This window comes from Streptopelia decaocto, assembly GCF_964273445.1.
Source record: "Streptopelia decaocto genome assembly, chromosome: 19".
Classification (NCBI taxonomy): domain Eukaryota; kingdom Metazoa; phylum Chordata; class Aves; order Columbiformes; family Columbidae; genus Streptopelia; species Streptopelia decaocto.
The window spans coordinates 1676357-1691332 of NC_138674.1; the positions used below are offsets into that span (position 1 = coordinate 1676357).

At 63.8% G+C, this 14976-nt stretch overlaps 1 protein-coding gene across 3 annotated transcripts; it reads left to right on the plus strand.

The window, feature by feature from the left end:
* The first annotated feature begins 6123 nt into the window (after nt 1–6123).
* Nucleotides 6124–13960, plus strand: CSF1 (colony stimulating factor 1). 3 transcript variants are annotated; one of them, XM_082069413.1, is made up of 10 exons: nt 6124–6229; nt 7392–7523; nt 9202–9264; nt 9543–9722; nt 9954–10128; nt 11038–11258; nt 11731–11858; nt 12087–12142; nt 12229–12281; nt 12598–13960. In XM_082069413.1, exons 1-10 carry the CDS (start codon nt 6209–6211, stop codon nt 12700–12702), a joined length of 1134 nt encoding a protein of 377 aa, XP_081925539.1. In that variant the 5' UTR covers nt 6124–6208; the 3' UTR covers nt 12703–13960. The 3 variants fall into 3 exon arrangements, with proteins under 3 accessions (XP_081925539.1, XP_081925538.1, XP_081925540.1); XM_082069412.1 differs by having other exon boundaries at nt 11038–11858; XM_082069414.1 differs by lacking the exon at nt 11038–11258.
* The last annotated feature ends 1016 nt before the right edge of the window (nt 13961–14976 follow it).

Here is a 14976-nt window from a genome sequence, read left to right on the forward strand (position 1 = left end):
CGTTCATTAGCTAGAAGATCTGAAAGCAGATTTGTGCGATGATGATGATGAAGGGACCCTACAGAAAGGGCAGCAGATGCTTCATGCTGTAGAGACCTCGTTGCTCTCTGAACTGCCTGAAAGGAGCTTGGAGCCAGGGGGGTCGGGCTCTGCTCCCCGGGAACAAGCACCAGGAGCAGAGGAAACGGCCTCAAGTTGCAGCAGGGGAGGTTGAGGTTGGATTTAGGAACAATTTCTTCCCCAAAGGGCTGTGGGGCATTGGAACAGGCTGCCCAGGGCAGTGCTGGAGTCACCATCCCTGGAGGGCTGGACAGACGGACATGAGGTTCTCAGGACATGGGGCTGTGCCGGGGCTGGGTTATGGTTGGATTCGATGAGCTTGAGGGGCTTTTCCAACAAAAATGATTCGGTGATTCTATGGAAAGGGCTGGATCGACATGTGGAGCTACAGGGATCTCATCAGGGTTAAACCACCACCTGCTCCCCGTCCCTGCCATGGGCACCCCGTCCCTGCCATGGGCACCCCGTCCCCCCAGGCAGGGCTCAGGCTCTTAGGGACTATCCTGGAGCCGTGGGCAGGAGGAAAGAAGCAGCTTTACGGTGCTAAAAGCTCAGCTGCCAGTGCAAGCCAGGGTCTGCGCGGGCAAACAGCTGATGGAGCTGAGTAATGCCTCGAATTCCTGGCAGGAGCCGTTTCCTTTCGGGAGGCGAAGGCTCCTTCCCTGGCGAGCGGTGCCGTATGTGTCCCCTCCTTCCCCGGCAGAGCCCCGGTGGCACCTGGGGACCCGGGGGTGCAGCCGGGGATGGGGGCCCCACGTCTGTGTGTCGGTGGCGGAGATCGGGGCCAGTCGCTGATGTCAACAGCTCCGGCTGCGGATAAACAACCGGCCCCGGGGGGAGGACAAACGGATCCTCTGTTCGTGGCTGGGGCGGCGCTGGACCCCCCTCGCGACTCCCCAGCAGCATCGCCATCACTTGGGGTTGGTGGCTCAGAACACCCCATTCAGCCCTGTGTTTGTGGGTGCCATGGGGGTGCCACCCTGGGGACAGACCTGCGTGGGGTGCAGGTGCCCAATTTGGGGCGCAAAGGGGGGGATTTAGCCACCCAGATATGAGGTCAGGGTGATGCTCTATTGATTGCAGCACTCTGAGGGCTGTGGCATCACGGTGAGGGTTTGGCAGGTGAGTGTGCCTGACCCTGGTGACATCCAGAGACCCCTTGGGGTGGTGCCACCTGTCCCCAAACCGAGGTGCCGGACCAGGCTCCCTGGGAGCGCTCCCAAGCCCTTTGCCCGTCCTGGCACCGAGCCGTGTCCCCCCCACCCTGTGTCCAGCTGCTCCCGGCGCAGCCCCCGGCCCCCCCCCCGTGTGTCGGCACCCGTTTGGCTCCAGTCAGGCTGAGCTGGGGGTGCCGGGGCTGCGCCCACACGGCACCGGGTGACGCCGAGGCGGCGGGTGCTCCCTGCATGGGGCTGAGCAGGGGATGGGGCACACTGAGGGCTGTGACACCCCTCGCTCCAGCACCCTGGTTCAGGGTGTGCTGGGGAGCCCTGAGCACCCATGGCTGCAGCATCCTGGAGCCGTGGGCACGTGGGGGTGCTGCGGGGTGGCATCGCTGCAGCCGAGGGGCTGTTGGTAGCACCTCCTGTCCCCCCACATCCCCCCCAGCCTCGGGGGTGCTGGTGGCAGCCATCCAGGAAGGTTTTGGCTCCGGTTCTGGCCACATTCCTCGGTGCAGGGAGGAGTGGAGCCGGAGCCTGGCGTGACTCAGCTCTGGCCGCCAGGGCTGGGGACGCGCTGGTCACCCATGTGGGGCCATAACCCATCCCCTGTGCCCCCTCACCGCTTGGCACGGGTGACCCTTCCCCGAGCTAAGGGGCTGAGCTTTACTCCAGCACAGGGACCCCCCAGCACGCAGGGGGTGGCAGGTCCCCCCCCGGGAGCCATCGCGGTGGAGAACGGCCGGACCCGGGTTATGATAACTCTAAGCAGGGAATTTCTCTGCCATGCTGGATGCAGCCTGACCCTGCGGTTCCCTCCCCAGCCCAGCCACCGACCCCCCTGTGCCCGGATCCGGGCAGCACTTGCCCCCCGTGGGTGTCCACCCTGTGGGGAGGGGGCTGCTGATGGGGCACCCCAAACATGGGGTGATGTGGGCTGGACGGGGGGGTCCGGAGCAGGATGGAGCGTCCCGGTTTGGAGCGGGCGGTGCAGAGGGATGGGGAGGAGGAAGCAGAGTGCTCGCTGCGGGATGAAGGCTCCAGCCTCATCCTGCCGCCTGCTCGTGACATCCCGAGTCCCCAGCGCTGGCAGCGGGCCCGGGGGGACAGCGCCTGCCACCCGCGTTCCTCCGCTCCACAAGGAACCAGCCTGGGATCTTCCCACGGGGATTTCCAGCCTGGGCACGCACCGCTGCAGCCCGGTGGTGCCGGGGGGGCCCCGCGGCGCCGGCCCCGCTGCAGCACCCGGGGAGAGCGTCCTGGCCCGCGGTGAATCACCGGGGAAGGAACTGATTAAGAGCTCGCTGCGCTTTCTTGTTGGAAACAACTTTCTCCGCAGACACTGTTTGCAGCCCAGGATGGTCCCCTGATGCAGCCGGGGGGACTTTGCGTGTGCTGCAGGTTTTACCCCCCCCGTTTGGTGCGGGAAAAAGCCTCCCAAAATGAGCTGTTGGGTCGGGTTCTGCCGCAGCTCCCGTGGGGGCTGGGAAAAGGAGGAATTGCTGAAGCCAAAGCTGCCCGACCAGTGTCCCCCAAGCTCCCTGGGTGCGCTGGGGATGCTGTGACCTGGGACACCAGGAGACGTGGCTGCAGGTGGGGCGGCACCGGTGGCTGGTCCATGCCCTTTGGAGCTGGGTGCATCCTGCATCCCCTCTGCCTGCATCCCTGCACCCCGTGCTGGGGGCCAGCAGACCTGGGGACCCCCGGGATGCCCATGGCCTCCCCAGATGACAACCCCGGGGCTTGGATATGGCTGTGGAGAGATGGGGACAGCAGCCCACGGGCAGTACAGGAGCGGTGACAATGCCACTGGTCCCAGTTTGCAGCTGGGAGAGGAACAACCAGGTCCCCTGCATCCCAAATTTTGCCTCGTTGGGGTCGGTCACGGTGCGGCACAGGGGGTGCTGCTGCCACCGCTGTCACCCACGGCCGCTCTGGGTGTCGTCTCTATTTCTGCCCCGTGACTCAGGGATTTCGGCAGGTTTGGGAGGGGAGGAGGGAAAAAAGCCACTTCCTTGCCAAAAAAAAAGAGGCGGCTGCTGCTCTGGCCATTTGTCACACGGGGTGGATTATTAACCCGAGCGCGACGCCGTCCCTCTGTCCGTCCGTCTGTCCCCCTGCCCGCGCTCGCTTGTCCCATGACTCGGGGATGTGACATTTTCTTGGTCACTAAAAGGAGGGTGGGGGTGAGTGTGTGTGGGATGAGGAGGAGCCTGGTTCTCAGCCGGTGCGAAAGGGCCTCACGCGCTGGCACGGGGTCCCTGTGAGTCACCGGGGCTGGTGTCACCCACTGTGTCTTTGGGTGCCCACCCCGGGGTCCTCCCACTGCTGGCGCTGCTGAGGCTCCCGTGACAGCTCACGGTGGAAAATGGAGATAATCTCTTGGCACTTGGGGGAGAAAGGGGGTTATTGTGTGAGCACGGCTCATTTTTAACCCCAGCGTCCCTCCTCCCCCATCCCCATCATCCTCAGCACCAATGTTTATCTGTGTGCAGTTGCTAAGGGCCACCCGTGGGTGATAAGGACACGCGTGACGCACATAAACCGCAGTGGATCTGCTGCCGTTGCGGGGCTGTCGCTGCTGTCCCCATCGGGCGGCTCCCAGCTCTTCCCCAACCCCAAATCCCCATCGTTCCCCCACCAGGTCCCCGATCCCGGCCCTTCCCTCGCTTGGGGTTATCTCAGCTCCAAGAAAAAACCCTCAGCAGCTTCTGAAACCCCGTCGGCGTTTCCGGACCCGAGGAGCAGATACCGCTGCTTCCTCGAAGCTCGGATGTGGTGGCTGTCACCGACACGTGGCCCCGTTGTCACCGTACCCTTGTGACAGCCGCAGCCCCGGGGCTGCCGCTCGCGTCCAGTTGTGTTTTCGGATTATTTTGCTTTCTGCTTCTGTCGGGGTGACGAAGATTTTGCAAGGCAACAGTTCACCTCGTGGCAACTAATTGTTTCCAGCTGCCTGCAAACAAACAGGCAGCAAAGAGGAAAATCAGCAAAGCGGAGGACGGGGGTTCCTGCACACCCGGCACCGGTGGGTTTTCTGTCCCCAGATGGATCTGTTTGTGTGCTCCCTTGCACACGGATCCATCCATGTGCTCACGGATCCCTTCGTGCACACCCGTGCAAACGGATCTGCTTGTGCACATGTGGATCCATCCAAGCACACGTGGATCGAGCCATGCACATGTGTGCCCACGGATCTCTCCATGCACGCCCATGGAAATGGATCTGCTCGTGCACACATGGATCCATCCATGCACATGTGGATCCACCCACACACATGTGTGCCCACGGGTCTCTCCATGCACACCCATGGAAATGGATCTGCTTGCGCACACATGGATCCATCCATACACATGTGGATCCATCCACACATGTGTGCCCATGGATCTCTCCATGCACTCCCATGGAAATAGATCTGCTTGGGCAGATCTATGCACACGGATCTGCCCATGCACACACATGCAAATAAATGCTTGCGCATACGTGGATCCACCCATGCACACACGGACCCGTCCATGCACAGGTGGATCCACCCGTGCATGTGTGCACACAGATCTATCCCTGCACACACGGATCTGCCCACGCACACGGATCCATTCACACACCTCTGTGCCTGCTGCTTTCCCGGCACCCGGAAAATCAACCGTGAGAACCTGAGTCAGCCAGGGCTGCAACACCCCGGGGGCTCTCGCCATCCTCTTGGCCCCAACACCTCGGCTGCTGCCTCGCTCACACATGCTGACACCCCAAATTTCCCCCACCGCTGCTCCCAGCCCACGCTGCACCCACAAACCCAGTGCCCTGCGCCCTGGCACGGTAAGAGCCTCCCATTCCCGAATCTCCCGCAACTCTCTGCATGCCAGAAATGTCTCTCGAGGGTGTTTTGGCTGCCGCGGGCTGCAGATGGTGGGGTTTGGGGAAGGCGTCAAACCTTTTCTGCAGGGAAACTGCTGCTGTGGAGCAGGAGCAAGGCACAAAGCCACAGCCGGGCTCTGCGTGTGCATCACCAATGCACCGGGGTGTGTGTTGGTGCGCGTGTGACTGCGTCTGTGCATGCTGCATGTGGGGTTGTGACTGGACAACTGCATGTATAAGTTTTCTATGTTTGCATTTGCGGTTTGTGCATGAATATAAACATGTAACTCTCTGTATGTGTGTGCGTGGGTGTGTGCGCACAGCTGTGTGGTTACGCAAGTGTGTGTGCAAGCGTGTGCATGCAAGAGTTTGCACATGTGTGCACGTTGGGTGTGTGTTGTGCACACGCATGCAGTGTGCATGCAGCTGGTGTGTACACACATGTGCACGGATGTGCATGCAGGTGGGGCATCTGTGCAGGCATGCACATGCATGCGTGTGTGCATGCGTCTGGGGTTAAGCATGCACACGCATGTGTGTGCAAGCCCCAAGGCATGCGTGTGTGTGCGCGGTGTGAGTGTTCATGGGTACACATGTTCAGGGGTGAGCATGCACACACGCGTGCAAGTCCCAGTGCTGTGAGTGTGCACGTCTGTACGGGTTCCAAGTGCTGTTTATGCACATACAGGGATGTGTGTCCATCCCTGGCGTGTGCACACATGTGCATACATGTGCGTGTGCAAGTGTCCAGGGGTGCACACGGAGCGCTGCAAGGGGCGGCGGGGGTCGCGCACACAGCGCCGCGAATCTCCCGAGCCGAAGCGAGTGTGGCCGATCCGATCCGACCCGAACCGAGCGGGGCCGATCGGAGCCGAACGGGGCCGATCCGACCCGAAGGGGCCGAGCCGAGGGGGCCGAGCCGAGCCGAGCGGGGCCGATGGGAGCCGAGCGCGGCCGATCGTGCCGCGGGCGCTGGCCGCCCGCCAGCCCTTTCTCATAAACCACATGCTGCTCCGCCGCTATAAAGGGGAGCGCGGCGGCGGCGGCGGCTCAGCCCGGCCCCGCTCGGCCCCGCCGCCGCCTCGCCCGCACCGCCCGGCCCCGCCGCAGCTCCCGGCCCCACGGCAGCCCCCATGCCCCGCCTCGGAGCCAAGGTACGGCGGCCCTTCACGCTACACCCCGCGTCTCGGGGGGTACCCCCACTTCACCCCCCAGCCCGGTGCCCGCTGCCACCTGTGCGGGGTCTCCGGAGGCAGCAGCCGCTCCGTTAGCTCCGTTCTCCTCGTCTCCCCTCCCCGGTCGTGCAGGGCGACGTGGCAAATCCCCTCTCCGGGGGTCCCGGGTCCCGGCGGGGTGATGCTCCAACCCCGTCCCGGTTCCCGGAGCCGCGGGATGAGGATTCGGCCCCATCCCGGTTCTCGGCTCCAGCCGCGTCCCGGCTCCGGGACCCGCGGAGTGAAGCCCCGTCCCCCGCCCGGCTTTCGGTTCCAGCCCCGTCCCGGTTCCCGGAGCCGGCGGGGAGGGGCTCCAGCCCCGGCTCCAGCCCGTCCCGGCGGGTGAGGCTCCGGCCAGCCGTGGCCGTGGCTCGGCGGTGGCCCGGGCGGCATCTTGCAGTTTCACAAGAGGGGAGGATTTCTGGACAACCTCCAAGGGAAATTCCCCCCACCCATCACCCAGCACCCTCTCTTTGCCGGTGCAGCGGGGGACGGGGGCACACACACCCCCCCGGGGGTCTGCCACATCCCCTCCTCGGGGGTCTTGGTGCCGGGACAAGCCCCATTGCCCATCGGGGTCCAGCCACGGTTTGGGGCCTTCCCGCTTCTTTGCAGGGGGATTGGGAGGAGAATTTGGGGCGACGCCAGAGCTGCTGCATGGAAAGAGCCCGGCGGGTGCAGGGACTAGAGGCTGGGGGGGTCCGAAGGGTGGGAAGCAGATTTTTGGGGATGGGTGGGTCAGTGCGTCTGAACGGCTCCCTGGAGCCGGGGCGGAGGAGCAAACTTGCAGGAGAGCTGGAGAAATGGTGCGGGAGAGGGGACAAGGGCTGGATGGGGAGTGTGGAGGGGGACAAGAGCTTGTGTGTCAGCCGGGCCCCGGCCATGCAGCCCTGGCGCTGGGCACCGGGAAATTCCCTGCTGACCTGGCTCTCCTAAAAATAGCAGGATGGGGACGGGCAGGGGTTGGAGAACCGTGGTGGGGTTATCCTGCTGGCCCATGGTCAAGCCCCTCCACCACAATGCGGCTCCTCAGGGTGGTGGGGAAAGGCAGGGGCTGGTGGGGGGTTTACCCTGCTCTAAGCCTTTGCTGTGCCATGCCCAGGTGTGCCTGCTCCGCTGCACCCTGCTGTCGTCCCTCCTCCTCCTCCTGCTCTGCAGCATCCATGAGACGGAGCAGAACAGCTACTGCCAGCAGATCATCACGGAGAAGCACCTGGCCGAGCTGGAGGAGCTGGTGAGTGCCCTCCCTGGGCTGGGCCGTGGGACAAGGGCTCGTTTGGGGCTGGGGAGGCACAAATCCGCTCTTTAGGGCTGAAAATCAGCTTATTTTCAGTTCCACCAGCAAAGCAATGGTACCCAGGAGCTGAGCATCTGTGGGCACGAGGGACAAGTGGGCACCAGGGGGTGATGCGCCGCGGTGCCGTTAGCAAGGGCGGGCATGGCAAAGTGCGTGCAGGAGGAACGGAAGGAGCAGCAGGAGCGTGGCCGGGAAGTGGACACGAGTGGGGCTGGATGGGCGCAGGAGCGATGGGGAAGCGGCGGAGGGGCCGGGTGCTGTGGGGCCGTGGCGTTTTCCGGGCGGCTGCGCAGGGGTTAAGCTGAGGAATCCGGCTGCATTCCTGAGTCCAGCTGCTTGCCTGGAAGCTGGGCTGGCAATGGGGCTGTGGGTGGGTGGCAGGCAGCGAGGGGGGCCACTGGCCAGGCTGGTGAGTGCTGGAGCCAGCCGGGCTGGCGTGACGGGTGCCTTGGTCCCGCGTGGCCCGTGGGGCAGCTCCGGGTGCTTGCACCCACCCCGCAGGGACACAGCGCCTGGCCCCATCCTGGCTGCCAGAGCCGCATCCCGCCCTGGCCCTTGGCTCACCTCCGAGCGGGGAATCACGCGGATGCTCGGGGGAGAACCGGGAATCAGGGGCACGCAGGGATTTGCACGGTTGTCGCAGATTAAATTCCGCCGTTGCGGCGAGCGAGGCGGGTGGGCGAGACGCGATAGCGGCGCCTTTGAATCCTCGTTCCCCGCTCGCTTTGCACTGAGCTCTCTGGCTCGCAGAGCGTAAAACCGCCGTGTCCGGGCTCGCTTTACCTCTTCCTCTTTGAGCACCGAGCTGTGGTGCCAGCAGCTGGCAGATGCCATGTCTGCAAGCTCAGCTTCCCCTCCCCAAGCACCCCGTGTCCCCGGGGAGCCTTTGCCTTGCAGCCTCCAGGGATTAAAAGTGGGCGCGTGGTTTTGGGGAGAAGGGGGATGGAGCAGGTTTGAATGGAAGTTGTGGTTTCCCTGCCGGGGATCGCAGCCCCTCTCCTCTTCCCGCTGGTGGAGGAGCCATCCCTCGCTCCAGCTCCTGCGGGATAATGGAGCAATTGTTTCCGGGCCGGCATCCCAGGCTGGGAGGGCGAGGGCTGCCAGAATTGCCGGCCGGCAATTCTGGCAGCCCTCGCCCTCCCAGCCTGGGATGCCGGCCCGGAGGCGGGGGGTCTCATTTGGGGTGTGTTTTCCCCGCTATTGGAAAGGGTCGTGGCGTGCGGGACCCCAGCGTTGTGTGATGCCGGGGGGGTGTGTGACCTCGGCGTCACGGCCGCCTCCTGTGCGCTGGGATGCTCATTTGCAGCCCGGCTTTAGCAGACACGGGGAGAATCAAGCAGGGCTGTGCCGTGGCGCGGGGAGGAAGAGGAGGAGGAGGAAGTCCTGGTGGGACCCTTAGGGCAGCATCTGTGCGAGGAGGAGGATGGTGTGGGATGAAGTAAGGGCGGGAGCGGAACCCCCCAGCACTGTGGATTTGGGGGGGGGGTCAGAGACCTCTTTGTGCTCAGGGCATATCTTGGGGCTGCTCTGCTCCAGCTGTGTGGGTCCCCCATGGTGGCTCTGCTGTGTTGTCCCCTCTGGGGACGTGGGGTGACGTCCTGCGCTCTCCTTCCAGGCTGACACCCAGATGCAGCACCCGGGCAGGGTCTCCTTCAAGTTCATCAGTAAGATGCAGCTGGTGAGTAGCTCCTTGCTGGGCACCAGGGGACAGAGGGAACAGGGACCAGGGCTGGCTGGTGCATAGAGGGGTTCCCCACATCCCCAGTGTCCCCTCTCCTGTCCCCCTTTGCAGGAGGGACCCATCTTGCCTGGCTGGGTGGCTTTTGAGTCCCATCTCGGGCTGTAGAAAGGCACTTTGTGACTCGGTGCCTCAGTTTCCCCCAGGCAGAGCGGGACGGGTGGTGCTGCCTCTGCCCATCCAGTAACCAGTTTTTGGGGGGATCCGTGTCCTCGCAGAACGACTCCGTCTGCTACGTGAAAGCCGCTTTTCCTCTGCTGGGCAAGATCCTGGAGCGAACGGAGTTCAAGGAGAACTCGTCCAACGCCAAGAAGATGCAGATGGTGCGCAGGATGTACAACCGCATCGACGAGAACGTCGACCCCTGCATCAGGGAGGAGGATGATGAGGAGAGGAAGGTCCGGTGTCTCCTTCCTCCCGGGGTGCCACATCTGTGGGGCTGAGTTCCCATCCTTGGGTGAAATGGGGTGTCCAGAGCATCCTGGAGGGGTGCGTGGGCAGGACATTGTGGAGCAGACATGGGGTGTGCATGACACAGGGGGCTGTGGGGGGTCAGGCTCTGCCCTGGGGGTGACGGCGGGTGCTTGTTGTGGTCACGGAGCCGCTGCTGAGCCCGACTTTTCCTCCAGCTCTCGCAAATGTGCTTTGAAGAGTTCACCACCTCCCCGTACGAGATGCTGGTGCTGGTGAAACAGTTCTTCCAGGACATCAACCAGCTGCTGCAGAACCAGGAGACCTTCGAGAAGGACTGCAGCCAGGTGTACCGCCGGTCCTGCCCGGGGCCCAGGGCCGCAGCCTCCCCAGGTGAGACACCGAGGCTTTGCTGGGATGGGGGGCTTGGGCTCGCCTGCATGGAGCAGCTTAGAGCCGCGCGTCCCCCTCTGCGGGGACACGTGGGCACGGCACGTGTCTGCCTTGGTCCCCGTCTCTGTCGCTCGGCTGGTGACCGTCCCTGTGGGGTGGCCTTGGCAATGTGTCCATGTCTGGGGGGAGCCAGGCTGGGGAGAAGGCGCTGGGCACCTGTCGGAGGTGGGATTTGGGCTGAATCCTGCTGGAAACAAGGCCGAATAGAGATGCTGAGGGGGAATAAGGAGGCGTCTCCATCAGCCCAGCTGGAGGCATCAATCCGGGCTCCGTCTCAAAACCCCAGCGCCCGGGTTGAGCGTAACATGGAGAAATCGAGGCGCCGGGACCGCTCTGCCACTGACGTGCTGCATGATGGTGTCACTTCAGCTGCCCTCCCTGCCTCAGTTTCCCCAACCAAGCCTTTGGGGAGAGCGTTGCTCGCCGGGGTGGAAGAGCCCGTGTTACCGTTTGTGCTTTTGTGAGCGCCCGTGCTGCGTGTCTGCATGTCCTCGGAGGAGACGTCTCGCTGCCGTCCGTGTGTCGGAGCTGTGCCGTGTCCCTGTGCCATGGGGGGGAACGTTAAATGTGACTGTCGGGCTCGTGCCAGTCGTGGATAACCCGCTGCCAGCGGCTCGGGGGACCCGGTGACTCGGGTTTGCTTCGTCCTGCCCGCTGCTCGTCACCTCCGTGCTGCCACGTCTGTCCCTGCCTGCTCCCTGCCTCACCTTCACTCTCTTCTATTGGGGGGTCGGTTTGACTTGCTTGCCCGGGGCTGCGGGGAGGGACGGGGACGCTGCCCCCGACCTCAGATCTGCTGGCTGTGTCCCCCTCGGTGACCCCACGGCCGTTTCTCTCTGCTTCTTTCAGGTGTGGGGACAGATCCTGACTGCAATTGCCTGTCCCCTGCCCTCCCTTCCGCCACCCAGCCCTCCCTCCCCGCTGCCACCCATGCCGGTGGGGAGGTGACACCCGCTAGCACCCGGGTCCCTTACAGCCTCCGTGCCACCCTCGCTGACTTAGACGCCCCGTCTCAGCCCCCCAGTAGCATGGACGGCGGCTCGGGGACCGGGGAGGTCCCGAGTGCCGGGGTAGGTGACGTGACGTCGGTGCTGTCCCCCGCCATGCAGCAGACGGCTCCAGCCGACAGCGCCGAAACCCTCCTGGATCCGTCGGGGACCCTAAACCAGGCGGCGGCAGATGTCCCCATCCTGCGCGGGGACGGAGAACTGGTGCAGGGGGACAGCGACACGGTGGCCGGCCACCCGCCAGCCCAGCAGCGGGGACCCTCCATCCTCCCGGCTCGTCCCGGCGGGCTCAGGACCACGGCGCCGGCAGCGTCCCCCAGCGCCGGGGGAGCCAGGATCAGTCCCGCCGAGGCCGCCCAGCCCGTCACGCTGCTCCGCTTCTCCAGGATGGCCCCGGGGCTATGGGATCGAGCGGCGGGTGGCCCCGGGGACGACAACGGGGCGAGGGCACGAGGCTGGGGGCTGAGCCGGCTGCGGGAGCCGCAGGACGGGGCAGCCGGCCCCAGCTTTGACTCTGGCTTTGTTCTGGGCGCAGAGCAGCGCAGGAAGGAGCCGCTGGCCAGGGAGGGCCGCCAGGAGCCCCTGGTTTACATCACGGTGGCCAGCGTGGTGGCCGTCTTGCTGGCCATGGGAGGGCTGCTCTTCTACAAGTATAAATCCAGGGTAAGGCCCCCCCGCCAGCCCATCCTGCCCCCTCCCCGGGCGCAAGCATCCTCTCCTGCCTCAGTTTCCCCATTCATCTCTTGGTCTGTGTGGGTTGAGCCCCACTTTCCCCATCATTTTGAGATTGGGGGTGGGGGGCAAGTGGTGCTGAGCAGGGTGGGTGATATTTGGGAGAGCCCCCTCCCCTTCCCTGGGGCTCATCTCCCTGTGCCCCCTCCCTCCGCACAGGTTCTGCAGCGGCCGCTGGAGGACGGGGGCTGCGACCCCGAGGAGCCGGAGCGGAGGTGGGTGCGATACCATCCTGTCTGGGGGGGCTTTGGGGACCCTCACCCTGGCCCCCCTGCCCTAAACCCCCCGGTTTTCCCTGCAGGGCGCTGCGGGGAGCGGCGGGGAGTCCAGAGCTGGAGACTCAGGACCTCTGAGGTGAGCAGGGGCTGGATGGGACCACGCGGGGCTCTGGTCCAAGGCCATGGGGACAGCGGCAAGTCCCCACATTGTCCCCCTGCCACCCACCTCAGCCACGGGCAGGGAAATTCGGCTGCGGGGGGGTGGGGGAAGAGCCACGGAGAGCGGCAGGTCTGCACCCCGGTGCTGCCAGCATGTGGTTTTGCAGCTTGTTAATCCATTACCAGCACTTTCTTAATATATATAATATTTTTCCTGTGGTTTTGATGCGTTGCTCCCTGACCCCCCCGCCACCCTGCCTGGCTCCAGCTCATCCTTCCCCTCCTTTTCCCAGGGCCCCAGGCGGGATGTGAAGCTGCTCGGGGGGGACGGATCCGGATGCTCCTCGCTGTGGGATGGAGGGTCGGCACACGCCGCCCCCCCTGCGGTCCTGCCATGATGCTGATCCTGCCCCCTCCCGCACTGGTGACCAGAAACTGCAAACCAAACCATCCCGAGGATGGGGGGATGCGCCCCGAGTGGGACCCCCGGGAAGCCAAGGGCTGGACAGCGTCGGGCTGTCACCAAAGGGCTTTGCTGGGACAGTGGCTGAGGTGACACCGCAGTGCCGAGCAGGATGATGGAGACGCTGGATGTGGGGCGATGGATCCCGCCGGGACACGGACCAGCTCCCCAAACCCCCCGGCTCTTCTCCCACCCCAGCATGGGGGGGCTTGGAGCAGCACCCATTGCCCCCCACACCCCCTGCATCACCCCAGGCTTCAGCCGGAGCATCCCCAAGGCTGGGGGGGCATTCGCTGGGCCTCCCGCCCCCAACAGCCTCATCTTGCAACTTCAACCCTCACACTGTGAATATTTAAAGCCCCCCAGTCCCTGCATGGGACAAGACTTTGGGGGGTGACACCTGGCACCGTCCTTGTCCCCATCGTGGCTCCGCTCCCGCGCCCGAGCTGGCCTCGGCTCGCCGGCGTGCCGGTAGCGTTTTACTTTTAAAATAGCGGATGAAAGTCTTTATCCTGCAGAAATACGTCCTGGGGGGCCCGTCCCGCCCCCTCGCAGGGTTTGCTGCGAGCTGGCCTCGCCTGCGACTGGATTTTAGTGTTGTGTTTTGGGTGACTGCGCTTTAGAGAAGGGAAACGGGGCCGGGGGACGACGCGGGTGTAAGAGATGGAGACACCCTGCTGGGGACCGGGGGGGCTTTTCGGCTCAGCCCCCCCCGGCTTGGGGAAGAGCCGGGTTTGGGATGCACAAGACCCCAAACCATGGGCTGGGGTCACATCCTGCCCCCCCCTCCCCACCCCGGTCCTGAATGTGAAGCGTGGCCTGCGCTGCTCTTGGGTTTTTGAAGTATTATTATTTTTATACGATAGAAGAAAATGTGGGCGAACCAAACTGTTTTTAAAGAAAGCATTACTATTGATTTTTGTTTTTAATAGGTGTATTTATGACTGCCAAAGGGAGGGGGGTCCGGGTGTAAATCAGGGGGTCCAGGGCCAAACTCACTGGTGTAAACTGATTTTTCACCATGAAGGAGATGCCGGCCCCGCTCCCGGGGGACAGAACTTGCCTTTAAGCTGTGTCAGATTTATTTTGCCTATGTTCTTTTGTTTTTTTTATACAGTGAAATGTTGAAATATTTTATACAAAGTCATTTAAAGAAGTCTATTTAAAGAAAATAATAAAAAAAGCAGCCTGTATATTTAATATTATTAATAAATGGAGATGTGTGGCACTGTGTAAGTGTGGGAGGTGATGGGGGGAGGCAGCTGGTGACTGGCCCTGGGGTCCCTGATGGGGGGGATGGCAGGGGGGTGAGGGGACATCTGGGGCTGTGGGGATGGGTACGGGGGGGTAGACGGGGGGTCTCCCTTTCCTATGCCCTGGGGAGGGATGGAACCCCCCATCCTCTGGGCTGGATCCAGGGCCAAGCGCTCTATCCCCTCCTTGTCCCCTGCAATGGGGGGGGTCCCCAGGAGTCGATGGGGACTCTGCCTGTTGGGGGGAGCCGGGGGGGGCGGTCACAGCTCCTCTTTGGGATGGGGTGGGGCCTGGATGCAGACGAGGACTCGGGATCAAGCTCTCAGTGGGTCACGTCACCCTGACCCACTTTCCTGTTGATGGACACAAGTTCACGGTCACCAGCACCAGGGCAGAGGGACAGATCCGGCCTCCCGGCCCCCCCGCACCACCGGGGTGGGGGGCTCTGGGCATGGGCTCCCCGTCCTGGCAGCAGGACCCCCTGAAATCCGTGCGGGGGGTCGGGGAGCAGCTGATTAGAGCAAACACGCTGGAGGCAAAGCTTCCTGCAGCACTTCACTGGAGAGGCAGCACTCAAAGAGGCATTTCCTCCCCCCCCGGCCCCCCCACATCCCCTTTGCCTTCCAGGAACGGAGGAGCCCCGAATCCACTCCCCTCACACGGCTCCAGCATCCCCGGGGGTACCCAGGGCGTGAGGGGGCTTCACGCCCCCCCAGCGCACTCACGGGGGTGTCCTGTCGGGGGGTTCAGGGTTAACCCCCCCATCGCTCACCCGGGGGGACGGGAAGGGCAGGATGGGGCCGTTTGTGGGTGTCGGGTTTGCTGACAACCAGGATTTTTCGGGGGGGGCTGACTCAGCCCAGCTCTTCCTTCCCCCCCCGCCCCTGCTCCAGCAGCAGCCGGGGGTTTCCCAGCTCCACATCCCCTTCCCAGGGAAGTGGGACCTATATATATC

Coding starts and splice junctions, on each gene's coding strand:
- CSF1 (XM_082069412.1), top strand. CDS start 6,209: ATGCCCCGCCTCGGAGCCAAG. Junction 11,859..12,086: donor TCTACAAGTATAAATCCAGG/GTAAGGCCCCCC, acceptor CCCTCCGCACAG/GTTCTGCAGCGGCCGCTGGA. Junction 12,143..12,228: donor CCCGAGGAGCCGGAGCGGAG/GTGGGTGCGATA, acceptor TTTTCCCTGCAG/GGCGCTGCGGGGAGCGGCGG.